General features: G+C 54.5%; 1 protein-coding gene across 4 annotated transcripts in view; it reads right to left on the minus strand.

Moving 5' to 3' along the window:
- Positions 1–95: 95 nt before the first annotated feature.
- Positions 96–15,698, minus strand: part of Efr3b (EFR3 homolog B) — an 81,140-nt gene continuing 65,537 nt past the window's right edge. For all 4 annotated transcript variants that reach the window (XM_023566314.2, XM_063231415.1, XM_063231412.1 and 1 more), the window contains exons 13-23: positions 14,702–14,874; positions 14,145–14,220; positions 13,687–13,848; positions 12,454–12,585; positions 11,023–11,090; positions 10,552–10,679; positions 9,951–10,042; positions 7,105–7,153; positions 5,921–6,027; positions 4,612–4,661; positions 96–4,255 (exon numbers count right to left, since the gene is read on the minus strand). In XM_023566314.2, coding sequence (XP_023422082.2) covers positions 4,150–4,255; positions 4,612–4,661; positions 5,921–6,027; positions 7,105–7,153; positions 9,951–10,042; positions 10,552–10,679; positions 11,023–11,090; positions 12,454–12,585; positions 13,687–13,848; positions 14,145–14,220; positions 14,702–14,874 — 1,143 coding nt within the window. In that variant the 3' untranslated portion in view covers positions 96–4,149. The remainder of the gene's footprint in view (positions 4,256–4,611; positions 4,662–5,920; positions 6,028–7,104; positions 7,154–9,950; positions 10,043–10,551; positions 10,680–11,022; positions 11,091–12,453; positions 12,586–13,686; positions 13,849–14,144; positions 14,221–14,701; positions 14,875–15,698) is intronic.

The raw sequence follows: 15,698 nt of genomic DNA on the forward strand, positions 1-15,698 counted from the left end.
GTAACTAAATGTGAGTGGTACGTTGCTGGTATTTTCAGATTCTGTTTGTATCTGAAAAAAACATTTACTTTAAAGGAATCAAACAGACAGGCATGTAGTGACAACATTCACATTTATTTGAAAAGGGCATCATGAAGGCTTCCTGGGAAACTGCAACTAATTGTCCTAAAGAATGATCTTGCTAAGAGTCCTTCCCACACTCCTATTTCCCTGCTTCCCTAAAATAAAACTAATTTGATGCAATAAGTTTAAAATACAGAAAACTGCCATGGGCACTAACTGTGCACTCACGTATAAATGCCAGACATTATATACAGATATTGCCGACTACAGACTATGTTACACACATGCATACACACAGGCACATACACACACTCAGCCAGGTCGTGAAGGGCTGGGTGGACACAGACACATCACCATGTATGGGCTGCAGCATATACGACCTACAACTCTGCACTTCATACGCCAGAATCCAGTCAAAAAAAGGGCTAAATGGGAAGGTGGTGGGTTCAGGAAGCCCCGGGTCCTCTGGATGAAGCCCTGGTCAGCCAGGCTGCTGTCCCAGGAGAGCTCAGAAAGTGCCTCCAGCCACAGAGTCCTTCCTCCTGTCCCCGAGGCTCCGCACCACGTCTCAGCCAGTCAGGCTCCAGCACAGGGACCACCATGACCCTCCTGCAATCTTCTGACCTAGGCCTGATCTGGGAAAAAGGGTCACAGCAGCCAGATTTCTAGGACTAATAGAATGAACCTGCCTGCCAGGGACAAGGTCACAGGAAGCAGGTATGGCCTGCCCTGGTAAGATGAGCTCTGTCTGCCTTTAAACACAACACTCAGCCCAACAGCCCAGGTCTGGCTCTCCTCAGCAGGCCCCCTGGTCACATTTCCTGGTCACAAGAAAAAACTGGGAAAAACAGCCTCGTACCTCAAGTTGGTCACAAGGCCTGGGGACAACAAAGGCAAGACCAGCCCTGCGCCCCCACAGCCCAGAGGTCTGTGTCTAAAGAAACCTACAGGCTGTTCGGACACCTACTCTGGTTGAAATGTGTCCTGTGGCCCTGGCACAGCCAGGACAAAAGGCAGCACAAACACGACACGGTGCCGTGCCTGTTCGCTGGTCCCAGGCCCCACCTTGCCCTGCTCACCGATTTGTATACAGGTAGCGGGGAGAAGCTGGACAGGGGAGTATGGAGGGGTTTTCTGCATAGGCTCCACCCCTGGTGAGGAGGCAGTTTGGGAAGAAACCACTTATCTCATCACAGAGAGGAAACTGGGAACAAGCCCAGGGCACTGAGACCAGCTCCCCTGGGACTACGGGGACACTTGGCTGCTTCTCATCCACTTTTATGACCCAATCAAATTAACAGAATTTCCAACTCTCAAATACATTCAAGGCCTTTTAAGTTCTACCAGCAGGATGCTGACTGCCCTGTCCCTTACCCACAAAGCCAGAGAGAGTCTCTGGTAGCTTTTGCAGGCAGCTGGTCTCAATGCGCTGGCGGGTTCCTCCTGGCTCATGCTCACAGAAGGGCAAAACAATGGGGCACAAGACAGTGTATTCAGAGGGCCTAGAAGGCAGGCTGCAGGGACAGTAGGCTGGAGACAGGGACACAAGCTTCCACCTCTGGATCCCACTCAACTTCACTCTGGTCTCTCCAGGCCTTGTGATGGGGTGACAGGCATCACTGTATTCACTATTTAATTCTGTCCAAGGTGATGCTCCCCTTAAACATCCTGATTCTGAGGTATAGTTGACCAGAATCCAAAGTCCACTCCACTTCGGCAGGCATCCTAAGAGTCTACTGAGCATAACTTTAAACCGAAACAGACAAGAATGTGCAGGACACAGCTGGTTCTCTGAAAGCAGCGAGTCTTTGCTCAGCAGCCACAGCGTGGAGGAAGCTACTAGCTGAGACGGAGGTCTAGGCGGCCTAAGAAGCCTTTTCTTAGGCTTTTCTTCTCTCTCTTCCCAGCAGTAGGTGAGAGACTGAGAAGTCTGAGCAGACCTCAAGGTCTCTGGTTCTAAAGCTGCCTTTAGAAGGAAGATGATTCCAGGAAGTGTCTTGAGTCCCAGAACCAGGGCCCCACAGGCAATGCTCGGAGTAACCTTAATGCTGCCTGGATACGAGGAAGACATGGGGAGTCCCCTCTGTTAGCCAAGGGTGCGTAAGAGATGGAAAGATCTGATGAGGGAAGACGTTTGTGGCTCAAAGTTTAGATTTTCCTTCATTTTTTTTCCTAGAGGTTATTTGCCTTTAAGTTTGTTTAAATTTATTTTAAACTTGGTTTCTTTATGAGAATTAGAAATCTAAATTCATGCCTGTAGAGTTGCATTGAGCATAAGTTACACAAAAACCACAAAAGATAGCCCCAAAGCCTTGGGGAGCAGGAGCCTATCCCCAGCCCAGGCCTGTGATCATGCAGGCCATGCAGAAGCCACAGGCCCACAGCCGGGACAGTGACCCTGGGGAAGAGATGTCTCGGGGAAGTGTGGACAAAGGCTCAGAAGCCCCTGCCCCAACATTTACCACGGTGCGGTGTGTTAGGATTCTGCACCCATCTGCCCTGATGGCCCTTTGGTCACTGTGCAGGGTGTGACCTGAGGGTGTCCTGGGGAGCTTGCCAGCCTGGAGCAGACACAGCCTCCTTCTGACCCCTTGCTGTACTGCCTAAAATGTACCCAAAAAATGGGTTCTTGTGGGTCAAGAAATGTACTGTCTCCCTTTAAACACAAATTCTCCACGCAGGGAACATCTGACCATTTACACCTCGCTGTGAGTTACGTCAGCTCAGGAAAGACAGGCAAAGCTTGGGAAGAAAAGGCTCCTCTTGACCACAGCGGGCTGCTGCTTCCACAGACACCAGGATACCCAAAGGCACTCAGAGGAAGGGTCGGAGAGGTGGAGCTCGGCACGCGGCCTTTTCCATGCCCTGCCCAGCTCTGGGTCTGCGGCCAGCAGGGACAAACAAGTGGCACTCGGGAAACAGAAGCCCGGAACCTAAAGGGGTCTCCATTGCCTCTTCCAATGCCAGGTGGCACAGGCACCCCAGTTTTCCAGAGTGAGAAATCACTTGAATAGCAGGTGCCGGCTCCATTTCCTCGACTGGAACATCCGACAGATTGGCTCCTGAGCCCCAAAGGCTGCTTGCCCAACTCCCCCCTCGACTTGCTCCCCCAGCCAAGCTGGGAGACCATCCTCAGAGACCCTGTGGGCAGGCCTCGGGGCCCCTGCACTTCACCCACTTGAGTCACCTAGAACTAGACGGGTGGTGGGAACCCACGCATGCACACCATAGCTGGCCGTTTGCTAGGACCAGAAACTCCAAAAGGTTCTCCATCACTGAACCACACTATCTTTTTCTGCCTTCCCTCAACCCACAGGTTGTGGAAACTCCTTAGGATCCTTGGGAGAAAAACAGAGAGAGAGCCCAAGTAACTCAAAGACCAACACTCAGAAAACAGAGAGCACCCCCTACAACTCCCTCTGAACAAAGGAGGAGAGATGCTATAGAAGGACGCAACTCGTCCCCTTGTGCCAGGGACAGTCGGCAGAACCAGCCTCCTCCCACCCCAGGCCTGCTCCCCCGCGTTCCTCTTCATGGCCCCGTCTGGCTTGTCTCCGTCCCCAGTTCCAGCGGCAAGCGCCTCCATGTCAAATTGCAGTAGAAAGAGCAGACAGCTGAGGACCAGCCAGGGAGGGGGAGACTCCTGTGACTCGGCTCTCACCTCTCCTTTCCAAGGGGAGCTCGCACTGGTTCCTCCTTGGACCAATCAGGTCTCCAGCTGCTGCCTTCTCTGGGGACACCAGACGAGCCCTGAGATGCAGCCTCAGTGGAAGCCCTTCACCCCGCCAACCCCAAGCCTAGCTTCCCTCCCCTTTCTCTCTAGAGCCCACCCCACGATGCTCCACCCTGGCTGAAGGAAGAGAAGGAGGAGGGCACCGGAGAGGGGCAGGCGCCTGGGTCTTCCCCAGGGGAGGCCGGAGGCAGGAGGGTGGTGATGTTCTGGAGGGACCTGGAGGCTTTGCCTTTACTTAGCTGGGAGGGGCCAGCTGTCAGATATCCCAGCTAGATTTTCAAGGGCAGGGATGGGTGTGAGGGTCAGCCCTTCCCTCAGCCCCCATCCCTGCGAGGAGCTTCATCTCCGGGAGCTCAGTACACACACAGGTCAGGAAACTTCATCTCGTAGACGGGTATGGAGTGGTTCTGAGGCTGGCCGTAGGCAGCGGTGATGGTTCCCGACGGGCTCGGCGGGGGCCTGGGGAAACAGACAGAGAAGAAGGGCATCAGGCAGGAAGTCTGGGGTCCTGGCCCTGGGCAACTGAACGCGGCAGCTGGTCTGTGTTCCTCTTTGCCTGGCACTGGAGACCTGCTTGTCCTGCAGACTGCTAGATTTCTAGGCTGCTCCAAGAATCTATAGCTCAGGCTAAGTTTTATGCAGGCTGTACCTGGATGCAGCCACTTTAGAAAGGAAGCACCAGCTTCATTACATATGAGGACCGCTGGCTCTTTCCAGGCTTCAGTGTGATCACTGTTTCCCTTGTCCAGGAGAGCTGGCTGCTGACCCCCGCCCTGGGGACACAGGTAGGGGTCCCTCGCTGGGTTACTACTTACCGGATGGTGATTTCAAAGATCTGGTTGAGTCTGCTCTGCAGCAGTGATGCCTAGATACAAACAGAGGGGCAGTGAGTCAGGGAACCCCGGGACCCCACAGGCGGACTCACGGGCCACCTGTCTGCAGGGGACACTGGTGGCGCCAGGCAATGGCAGCCACAGGAAGGTACCAGGGGTGAACTCCCCCCACTTGTCTGCTGTGGTTCAGGTCAGGACAGTTGTCAGGTGAAGCCTGGGGAGGGACAGGACAGACGCCCTGGGAATCAGGTGAGACTTTGGCAAGTGATTCCGGAGTTCAAGTCCTTTGGCCCTCAGTTCTGGGCCTGGACTCAGGGGCCTTCACTGGGGCTGGCTCTTTCCTCAACTCGCATGTGTCCAGTGAGGGGGCTTCAACTCCTTGCTCATGAGACAGGCAAAGTCTACCTCTCAAAGGGGTTAGAAGTTAGGAGAAGGTAGGCTAGGAAAATCTGTTTTCTCTACACATACAAAATATATGCTTACATAAGTCCTTATAAAAGCCGGGTGTGGTGGTACACAGCTGTAGCCCCAGCACTCGAGAGGCTCAGGCAGGACTTTCACAAGTCTGAGACAGTCTGAGAACCACTTGCACTACGGTGAGTGCAAGGCTAGCCTGAACTATGCATCAAGACCCAGACTCCAAAACAACAACAACATAACATTGCGTGTATCTGTGTTGAGAGCAGGTGTCACTGCAGACTTGGAATGCTGTGGCTTTGTCACATTGTTACTAAATAGGCTGACACAGTGGCGAGCGAATCATGGCGCACAATCACCGTGGAGGTCAGCCCGGGTGGCCACCCCTGCTTGTCTGGCTCTGTCTCCCGAAGCCTGGCGGAGCCCCTGCTGTGCTCTCCCCTGCCTGCTCTCCTCTCCCTCTCCTTGTCCGCGGTGGTGTAACATGGGACTACAGAGGTACCAACCTCACAGTTAGGAGGGTCAAATAAGCTGATAAATGATGGTGCCCTCGTGGGCGGGAGTTTTTCACACCTGCTATTGTGATCAGGATGAGTTTGACTGGACGGTCTGGTACTGGGCTCTGGAAGTCTTCATGTGACGGCTGTGTGGTCTGAAGAATGCCACACACACACACACACACACACACACACACACGGCTTTGGGGTCACAGGGAACAATGTAAGGCGTTGGGACAATAGCAGAGTTCTCTGTCTTGGATGTTAAGCCCTACTTTTTTAGAGGACAGTAAGCCAGAATAGGCTGCTAAATAAACTCAAACCTGCCCTGTGCCCACATCGGGTGTGTCTGGCATGGCCTGTGACACTGCACTCACCCGGGCCCCGCAGTGGGCTGCGATCTCCTCGAAGGGCGCCTTCTGGAATTTCTCCACCACTTGCCGCCGTCGCTCGCGTTCCTGCTCCTCCACCGCCACACTGTCCACTGCGACAGGGACACCGAGAGCTGGGTGAGCGCTCAGGTCTCCCACTGAGGAGGATGGGAAGGGCTCGCGGAGGTAGGAAGGTAGGTGATCTCCTCCCGGTGCTCTGTCCCCTGCTAATCGTAAGGGTCAGCGGTGTCCTGGGGAGGCGGGACTTCCTCCTGGTTCTGCCAGAGGTGCAGCCCTCTTTGTACTGAGCTTGAGAACCAGTTTGAGAACTCTTCTGCTGCTTAACAGAAAGTCCTGGAACAACTGGTCCTTTTAGTACTGAGGCTAATTGGAAAAGGGACACCAAAAAAGCTATAGGACCAGGGAAGTCAACACTGCCCCATAGCAGGACAGTCTGAGGCCCTTTAGCTTAAGGCTTTACACATGCCATTCCGTCTCCAAAATGAGACAGCGCCCTCCAAAAAACTATGTGGGTACTGGGAGTGCAGGGTGGGTCACTGACATTTGCCATCACAAGACCAGCAAGCCAGGCATGGTGGCACGTCCTGTCACCTCACCACGCTGGGAGGCCCTGGGTTCAACCCCCAGTACAAAAAGAAAAAAGAAAAAAAAAAAAGCAGGCAGTGAGCACCACCGGAAAGTGCATCACAAAACACGGAGAAGCTTAATGAAAAGGAAATCTAAAGGCTTAATTTGTCATCAGAAAAACATTTCCTAGTGGGAATACTTTATTGTGCAACTGTCCAGATGAATGAAGTAACTGCATTTTGAAGCCTACGGCCCTTGCTAAATAAATGCTAATACGACTTGCTCAAGTATCTCCCACTTGTTCTGTCATATCCGACTCCACCAAAAACAGCGTCAAAACGTTTACACAAAATTTCGCTTCATGCAGCATCTGGCTTTGGCCTCAGCTGATGATTTCTAGAGGCAGCTGCCGCCAACAGGAAGGCGGCCTCCTGAGGTGGGGTACACGGGGTGACACCAGGGACCACCGTCAGGAGAGCGGGGATTCAGCTGCAGCTTTGGTGGCCACCTAAGGCCTTCGCCCCAGGTCCCTGCTGAGTCACCTCGGGAAGGACGGCAGATCAGGAGCCCAGCCTCTCCCCCGAGTCCCCGGGGGGACTCACCGATGGCCTTCTTCAGGGTCTCGTAGGTGATCTCCTCGGCCGGCACACGCTGCAGAGGAAGGGACAGACATGCTCAGAGACAGAGGAGAGGTGGCCCCCGTGCTCCTCAGATGTCCTAATGGGCCTCTCACCAGATCTCCACATGCCTGGGGTAGCGTGGAGGCGGCTGGCCAGATGCAGTCGGGCAGGCAGGCTGACTCCTTGCCCGACCCAAGAGAACCACTGCCTCTGTCTCCTACCCAGGCTTGCCGCATCAAGCCCCATGGGAGCGGAGGACCCTGTAATCTTTAAACTACTGGGAACAAGGAGGCAGTTGGCAAATATGATGTCAACTTCAAGAATTGCACTAAGATTTACTAATTTACTGCTGAGTTGCTCTCAGGGTTTACTAGAGCAAAGAAATGCAACACTAGCATCGATGGGCCCTCCTCAGCCTGCGACAAGCTGGGCACAGGCTCTCAGGCCTCTTGCAGACTGTGAAGGGGACGCTCAGGACACACAGCCTTAGGTCAGACGCTGGACGGCTGTGGGCTGAGCTGCAGGATTCCCACTAAACTCATGACTGGAAGGCATCCCATCACTTAAACAGAATAGGGAAAGAAGGGGACACAGAAGTAAATGACTTCACTATCACAAAGTTCAGGAAGGGACACAACTCTGGCTGGTGGCTCCCTTGGGGAAAACAGTGCAGAGGCAGAGCCCCTGGAGCAAAGGACACGTTTTCAGGGCTCTCAGTGACGGGACTTGGAAAATCCGTCCGCAGAGGAACGGCTGTGCCAAGCCCGACAGTGCTCTGCAGAAGTCACCTTTGTGCGTTCATCCGTGCAGGTGCGGGCGGCACGGCCTGACATCAGAGACCCCTGTGCGAGGCGCCCAGGAGCCACAGGGTACGGCAGCCACAGGGCAAGAGCAGGAGAGAGAAGCGTGTGGCAGAAACGGAGCTTGGAGCATGGCAGCTCCCTAGGTCGGTCAAACGGGCAAGAGAAGGACCCCTAGGGCCCCTGCACCCACGAGCAGGGGACGGCTGAGGGCCGCGGGCAGACGGGGAACAGCCCCTCCAGAGGATGAGATGACATCTCGGGGCCAGGCCAGCCCTGACTGGCTCTGACCCAGGCCTGGGTTCAATCAGCCCAGCACTGAGTCAACCCCACAGTGATGGCCATGGGGAGCCCCTGCAGGATTCCGAACCAGGACAGGGCGGGCTGAAGAGCGTGGCTGCGCAGTGTGAGGAGGGAACGTGGACGTGCCTCAGCTACCTGGCCACAGTAGCCTCCTGAAGACGCCAGGAGCTGATATGGTGGCCCAGGGCATTTAACTCTCGGGCCTGGAGAATCCCTGCAGCAGGAGACAGCAGCCAGCTCACCCCGGGGCCCCACGCCGGGGGCTTCCTGGTCTCTGAGAGCTGGAAGCTCTCCAGAGGGCCCTGGTCCCACCTCTTCCCCTTGCTTGTCCCATTAGCCCAAGCCAGAGCTTCCTGCCATCCAAGAAGGGGTGGACAAGCTCTGAGCTGACTGTCTGCTCCTAAAAACAAAGCGGTCAAGGGCATGGTTGGAAAGAGCTTGATCTGACCTCCAAAGACTTCTCTGTGGTCTCATCACATCTGGGGGAACCTCGCTGGCAAAGCTGTACCCCAGGTGCTACCGGCCCTGATGGGTGTAGGAGCATGGGAATGCCCGCGTCCCCAAGCCCAGGGCCCGGTCCAGCCTTGCTACCCCAGCCTCACCCTCTACTCTGTGGCTCCCCAGCCCTCTGGGCCAGTAACCATAAAGAAAAGGTGTGATCAGCACCTCATGACCGGTTTCTCTCTCCCCTCTGCACCCCGCTTTTCTTTCTCATTTAGGGCAGTAACTATATATTTCCTCTGTGATTTCTTAGACTCCTGGGTACATCTGCTTTATTTGCTGAGGTAGAGAAATGAAATAATGGCAGATATCACATGTTATTTGCACGTAAATTAGATATTCATGGATGGCAAGAAAGGGTGACAGGAGGAGGGATCTGTAAGGCACAGCTGTGGCTTTCTCTTGAACAAGAATCGTGGTTGTCAGCAGTAAAGGATGCATAGGTAGTGCACAGGGCATTTTCACGGCACTGAAAATACTCTGCATGATACTCTCAGGGAGAGTACATGCCTGAATCCATAGAACATGCAACAGCAAGCATGAATAGTAGCCTTTGGGGACCAAAAGTGTGCCCGGGTGGGCTCGCTATTAACATACAACTATTAACTGTAACAGCACATGGACCCCTCTGGGGTGGGTACTGATAGCAGGCGAGGTTGGTTATGTGTGGCAAGGCCTGGGAAGGTATGAGAAATCTCTCCATCCTCCTCTCAATTTCTGTGAAGTTGAAACTGTTTTAAAGAAATTAAGTCTTGGACTGGGGATTTAGCTCAGTAGCATAAGCGCCGGCCTGGCAAGTGTGAGGTCCTGAGTTCGTTCCCGAGTACAAAACAACAACAACAACAAAAAAGAACTTAAGTCAATTTAAAAGGACATTATTGTAATATCTGGAAGATACATTATGAACACTCCCCTCTCCCTCAACCTCTCCTGCTACGCCTTCTGACTTCCAACATGGCGCCCTCGGCCCCACCGCAGGTGGAGAATGGTGACCAGCAAGCTTCTCCAGAGTAATTTTTCTGACATTCTCAAGGGTGTAGGGACAGACGCTAATAACTAATGCTTCCAGATGGGATGCTGGTGATACACAGATGGTGACAGTCACGGGAAAACACTGCACGTGAGAAACTAACTTCCACGTAACCTTCAATGCACTGCGCAGCTAGAAGGGCCTGCAGCATCAGGCTTCCAGAACCTTCCGCAGGACAGTGACAGGACACTCACCTCCTCCTTCTCCGGGCTGTTCCTGGATTCCACCTCCACCTGCAGGGAAATGGTCTCTCCAATGCTCTTTCTCTTGGATAAGCGATCCTCATCTGGAAAAGAAGAACCCAGAAACTGGAGTCCCAGCCCTCGGAGGCCCAGAGTCAGGCCCTGTTCCATCTCCCTGCGGCCTCTGCTTGTTCCACGGCTTCAAGCCTTCTCTGCCCATGTTAGGGTGGTTGGTTTGGTATTTTGCAATCACTGGTGAAAACCAAGAGGCCACTTAGGACCGGAAAGCTATTTCTCTTCGTGTGGCATCACCAGCAGCCATCACTGCACGGCATTTCCTAAGATGTTTTAGGCAGTAAGCTGCACTGAGATCCTGAACTGGGTTTCTGGTTCTGCAGCCTACGCATGCTGTCTTCAGCACAAGGCACTGCTCCATCCATAGGAGAGCGGGGAAACCAGCATGTCCCCATCAATCCAGTGTCTCTGACACTTGTGCAACACCCGAGATGCCATAGGTGATCCAAGGGCCCAGGACTGCTTCCATTTAGGCCCTTAGCTGGCCAAGGATCGGCCGAGGCAGGCACGGGAGGCCCCGCACACAGCTCATTAGTACCTGTCAGCTGAGGGATGTAGGGCAGGCAGAGCCGGTCCGAATTGTAGCCACTGCCCCCCAGCACCTCACTAATCTTGCTCTGGCGGAAGAGGAACTCAATCACCACACCATCGAGACTGTGCGACAACCTAGACAACACAGAAGAGGCAGACTGTGGGGGACTGCAATGACTCCCTGACAGCACTCCTCACGGTGACATTAATTTCCCACGAGCTCCTCAGAGCTGAAGAGCTGTGCTCTGGCCAGCACATGGCAAGCGTTCCCAGCCTGCGTCTACAGCCCAACACCCCAGCCTGGCTCTCCACTCCCACGAGCATGGATGTCAGGAACTCTATAGCCACAGGCAGCATCTCCTCAGCCCGGACTGTACAGAGGCCTGGGCCTCTGGGCATGCAGCCCATCTGGCCTCAGGCAGCCCCCTTCCTGCCCAGCAGCCACAGGGATACACAGCCACGCCCAGAGGTGTCTCACCTGGGCCTCTCCACAAACACATCCTCGGGGAGCATGTACGGCGCCTCCTTCTTCCTGGTCTCTATCACCTGGAGGTTGGGAGGAATCTAACGATGAGAGCAGGGCCTGGCAGACCCGGGGAGCTCAGGACAGGAGACAGAAATGGCTGCTTCCGATCCTGCCTTTCCTCCCTCCTGTGGGCCTCTGGCGAGTGCACCACAGCCAGGCTTCTCCAGTGAGAGACCCAGGCAGGTCCCCAGCGAGACTCAGAGCAGCCCGAGAGGCCCAAGTGAGCCGCCCAGGCTGTCACCCTAAGCGACGCATATGTGTCAAGGGTGCTTCGGAGACTTTGGTTTCTGGCTCCCGTGCCCTATGTCTGTGTTTTCTGCTTAAACAAGTAAAAGAGAACTCAAGCTGTGCCAGGTCTCAAACTTGCACCCTGTAGTAATGTCCTGCTAGACAGTGACCTCTTGAGCCTTCCTCAGTGTCCTGTGGGAGCTTCTGGCAAGGCTGGCAAGCAGTTGTGTGGGTGAGGTGGCACTGCCTGGACCCCCGCTAGACCCACCTCTGGGGTTCTGTGACTCCCTATGAAGAGGACATCTGGACACTGCCCTTCCTGCCTGCCCTTCCCAGCCACCGGCCCGGGGCATGGTCCCGGCCATGGCTGCACCCACACCTCAGCCTGCCCAGGCCAGCTGGGACCTGTGGTTTCTTTTGTTTAACTCTGTATGGATCGTGCATTTGCAGTTCATCCTAGACATCACTCCATTCCACCTACAAGTACCTCGGCATGTTTTTAAAAATCTGTATACAACTGATTACAAACTGGGTATTAGATGTACCAAGGGGTTTTCTTTTTTTTTTCTTTTCTTTTTTGTGGTCCCGAGGATTAAACCCATGGGCTTTATACTGAGCTACACCCCAGCTTTTTAACATGTGAACAGCATGACAGCCAAAGGGCGGGGCCACTTTCTGTCGTGAGCCACGCATGCTGACATATGTAACGTGCAAGGGAAGAGAGCTGGGGTTCATTAAAAACCATTTCAGCAGAGAAAAAAAAGGAGACAGATGAAGTAAATGCAGGGGAATCTCAGTATTTAATGCACATGACAGCTCACGGATGTTCACTATTCTCATGCTGCTTGTGAGAACTTTTGTGGCAAAACCTCTTACGAAGCCTCTTTGGTCCACACACTCTGAGGGGTGTGTGTGTGCTTCCACGTGTGGGGCCGGACGCAGGTACAGGACGCTCCTGTGCCAACCCCGCCTTGCTCTGCTGTATCGGGGGGGGGAAACGCCTCCCCACGTACCTTCTCATTATTAGTTCTGATTTCAGCACTGTGACTCCTTTCTGCAGCACTGTGACTAAGCAATGCACACTGCAGTGAGGGGGAAGTGGCACCCGGGAGCCCCCAGCCCACACCCAGCACTCAGGCTCACGAGGACACCGACCTCGTGGATGTGCTGGCAGAAGGCGGGCACCGTGGTGAGCTGGCTGATGAGGTTCAGGTAGGCTGCTCCCAGGGCGTAGAGCGCACAGCGGTTGTACACGGGTAAGTTCTCCTCGTTGACCTGGGCCACATCCTATGGCAATACACAGGGGCCTTTGAGTTTAGTGACAAACTGCACTGGAGCCCCCACCCTCCACCCAGTCCTCAGCGTTTGCTCCATGGCTTCCTGGGAGACCCGTCATCTTCATTAATGCTGAAGGAAATGGACCAATCCATGAACTGAGGGTCTTAAATACTGAATGTGAGGCCATGCCCTGGGCTCCCATGGGGTAGTTACAGCCACAGCAACCATTACTGCCCAGACGCCCTGCATTCCCGGTGGGAGGATGCAGCATCTTGCGACAGAGCTGGTTCTTGGAGGATGGAGCTGGGCAGCCTGCTAAACTGGGTTTCCAACTGAGAAAACTGTGAGAGTCCTTTGTGGGACACAAAGGAATCCAAACTTCTGCCTCTCTGGGGTAAACAGAATCAAGCGAGCTGTTATGTCTAGGTCACCCCTGCCTGCAGAACTCAGCATTGCTGAACAGGTGGTCTGAGACCTGCCCCCGACAAATTCCCAAACTTGCCACGCTTCCGGGATATGGAGCCCACCTGGCTTCAGACCTGGAGGCCCCAGCCTGAGAGGTCTAAGGACTGACCCCAACTCCTTTGGGATTATACTTCACCAAGGCAGATCTTAAAAATCCCAGGCCCTGCCCAGCACCACAGTGCAGCTATGTACCCTGCAGGGGACTGGTTAAATATACACAGTCTCCCCTTGGGAGGCTCACTTAGCAGTCTGAGAATAAGTATGGTCTGATTAACACTGCAATTCTACAGAACAGCTACGTTTGAGAACCAGAAAGTCTTTCAACAAGTTTGTTTTGAAATCACTCAAATTCTCTCTTTTACTCAGTCTTGAGACTGTAGGAGTTTAGGGGTATTTCTGAGTGACCCCATTACAAGGTCTTCTTTAAACTGAAAGTGAACCACAGTCTAGAATTAATCACTCTCTGGGTTCCCCAGACAAGGCCAGGGGGATCTTCCCAGATCCATGGTCAACCAAGCATACAGCATTCCCGGGCTCCCCAACAACTGCGGAACGGCTGCTACTCCACACTTGACCAGCACTTGGCCAGGACAGGCCCTGTCCGTGAGCCTGCTGCCTGCCTGGGTGCTGCCACCCGGGGCCCACCTGCACGGCCAGCACCAGGCGGATGAGGTCCACCACCACCTCCTCGTTGGCCAGCTCGATGCTGATGAGCGCCAGCAGGCCGTAGAGCGCCTCGTAGTGCTTCTGCACGTTCGTGTCCTCCTTGCAGCTCAGGTAGATGTGCCTGTACAGCTGCTGCGAGTGCTGTGGTGACGCGGGGCAGAGGACAGTCACACCGGGCAGACCCCAGGGGAAGCGAATCCGCGTGGTAAGGGACGGATGGGCCCAGTAACCCCGGCAGTAGGAACAGCATGTAATCAGTAGCCAGGGACCGGCAGGGCGATCTCTGTGGACTCCACATCAGGGGTGTGGGTGGGGCAGGCTGGGGTGCTGGCTACCAGACCACACCTAGGGCAGGCCCTGGGGACAGCGGTCAGCAGTGAGCTGGGGACAGGAAGGTTGGGCCCACCGGCCTGGCCTGCTTGGGGCTCACTGGTTACCTTCTTCATGAAGACGGTGTCCTGTCGGGAGCACTTGTCCACTTTGAGCTTCAGGACTGAGATGTCACTGAGGGTACTAGCGGGGTTGGAAGGGACGCCTTAGCCCCTGGGAGAGCTCATCCCGAGCTCACGCGGTGTCACTGGGTTTAACCCTGAAGACCCTGCGTGCTCCGGCCCTGGTTCTCAGCCCGGTCTCCATTGCCTCCCACATCCTCAGCTTCCCGTTCCTGCCTCTCAAATCTTTGAGCCTGATTTTTCTCTTCTTCCCTTTATGCCCCCCAACTTCTCTTAGTCTCCCCTGGTAGCACTACAGCCCTTCCCCGCCCTGAACACTCTCCTTACCCCTTCCCTTTCACCTCTCAAACCTCCAGTCTGCACCCCGCCCCAGCCATGCTAGGCCTTCAGTGTCCTCCCAGCAGGATTCCGAGGTCAATGCTGGGGCCACCCTGACTATACAAACTGCCCTTCCACCTGGTGACAGGCTACTGGCCAAGGAGACAAGCCCTTTCGGGAGTCTTCTCCCCCATCATGCAAGTACAGGCGAGACCCCCCCACACCTGATGGTAGAGAACTTGTGGCGGTTGCCATGACGATCAATGAAACTGATGAGAATCTCCAGAACAAAGAGGCGGATTTCGGCATCCTCCATGAGAGCAGTGGAGAGAAGGCGGTCCAGAAAGTTGCTGGGCAGGGCTGACATCATGTTGCTGCACTGGAAACCTGTGGACACCTGCAGGGAGCCCAGCACAGGTGTGATTAGGGACACATCCTTGTTGGGTGCAGTCAGAAACAGCCAGCAGAATCTGGGTGTAAGCAAGTACCTGTCCACTCCCTGCCTTTGGATGGGTCTCTCCTAGTTTGGTGATGATGATGGCCTCGGACTAAAGTCAGCTGGCACAAACGGACATATCGTATATGATGTCAAAGCATTCAACAGCAGCAGGACAGCATTCCTGCTCAGTCCACACTGCAGGACAATGCCACGGATGTGGAGCGCCTAAGGGCCTGGCCCAGCCTGAGCACTGGTGGAGAATATATGTGTTCATTGAAGGGGGAAGTATGTGAGTGCACCCAAACTGTCACCTCCATGAGGTGCCAAGCACAAATTAATGAAGGTAAACTGGGCAATGCTATGGCAGGAATGTGAAGATCTAAGGAGGCTACTTTATTATTCGGTGCAGGCAGTGTGAGAGCTTTGTAAAATACAGTAACATGAAGGGTGAAGGCCGGTTAAAGGGGAAAAAAATATCTGCATGGGCTTGGGGAGTCTGCCCAGGCTGAGGTGGATGGGACAGAGATGGGGGGTGGGGGGGGTGGAGGTAGGGGCTGGGGAGGGAAGGGGCACAGGGAGCCTCCAAATCTTGCATGGACAACTGTGATCTACTGTGATGAGGGGCGATGCTTGGAAACAGCATCTCTAGAAAACCTCTGTCATGGTTTGTGTCAGTGGCCCCCAAGCCTCGTGGAATTATGGATGGGACCAAATCTAGCGTATATGATTGGTTCACTGTCCAGCACTTGGATTGGTGGTGTGAGTGTTTCACCCGCCCAGAG

Source organism: Cavia porcellus, unplaced genomic scaffold (genome assembly GCF_034190915.1).
Source record: "Cavia porcellus strain 051 isolate PalLab524CR breed Dunkin Hartley unplaced genomic scaffold, mCavPor4.1 scaffold_1, whole genome shotgun sequence".
NCBI classification, from domain to species: domain Eukaryota; kingdom Metazoa; phylum Chordata; class Mammalia; order Rodentia; family Caviidae; genus Cavia; species Cavia porcellus.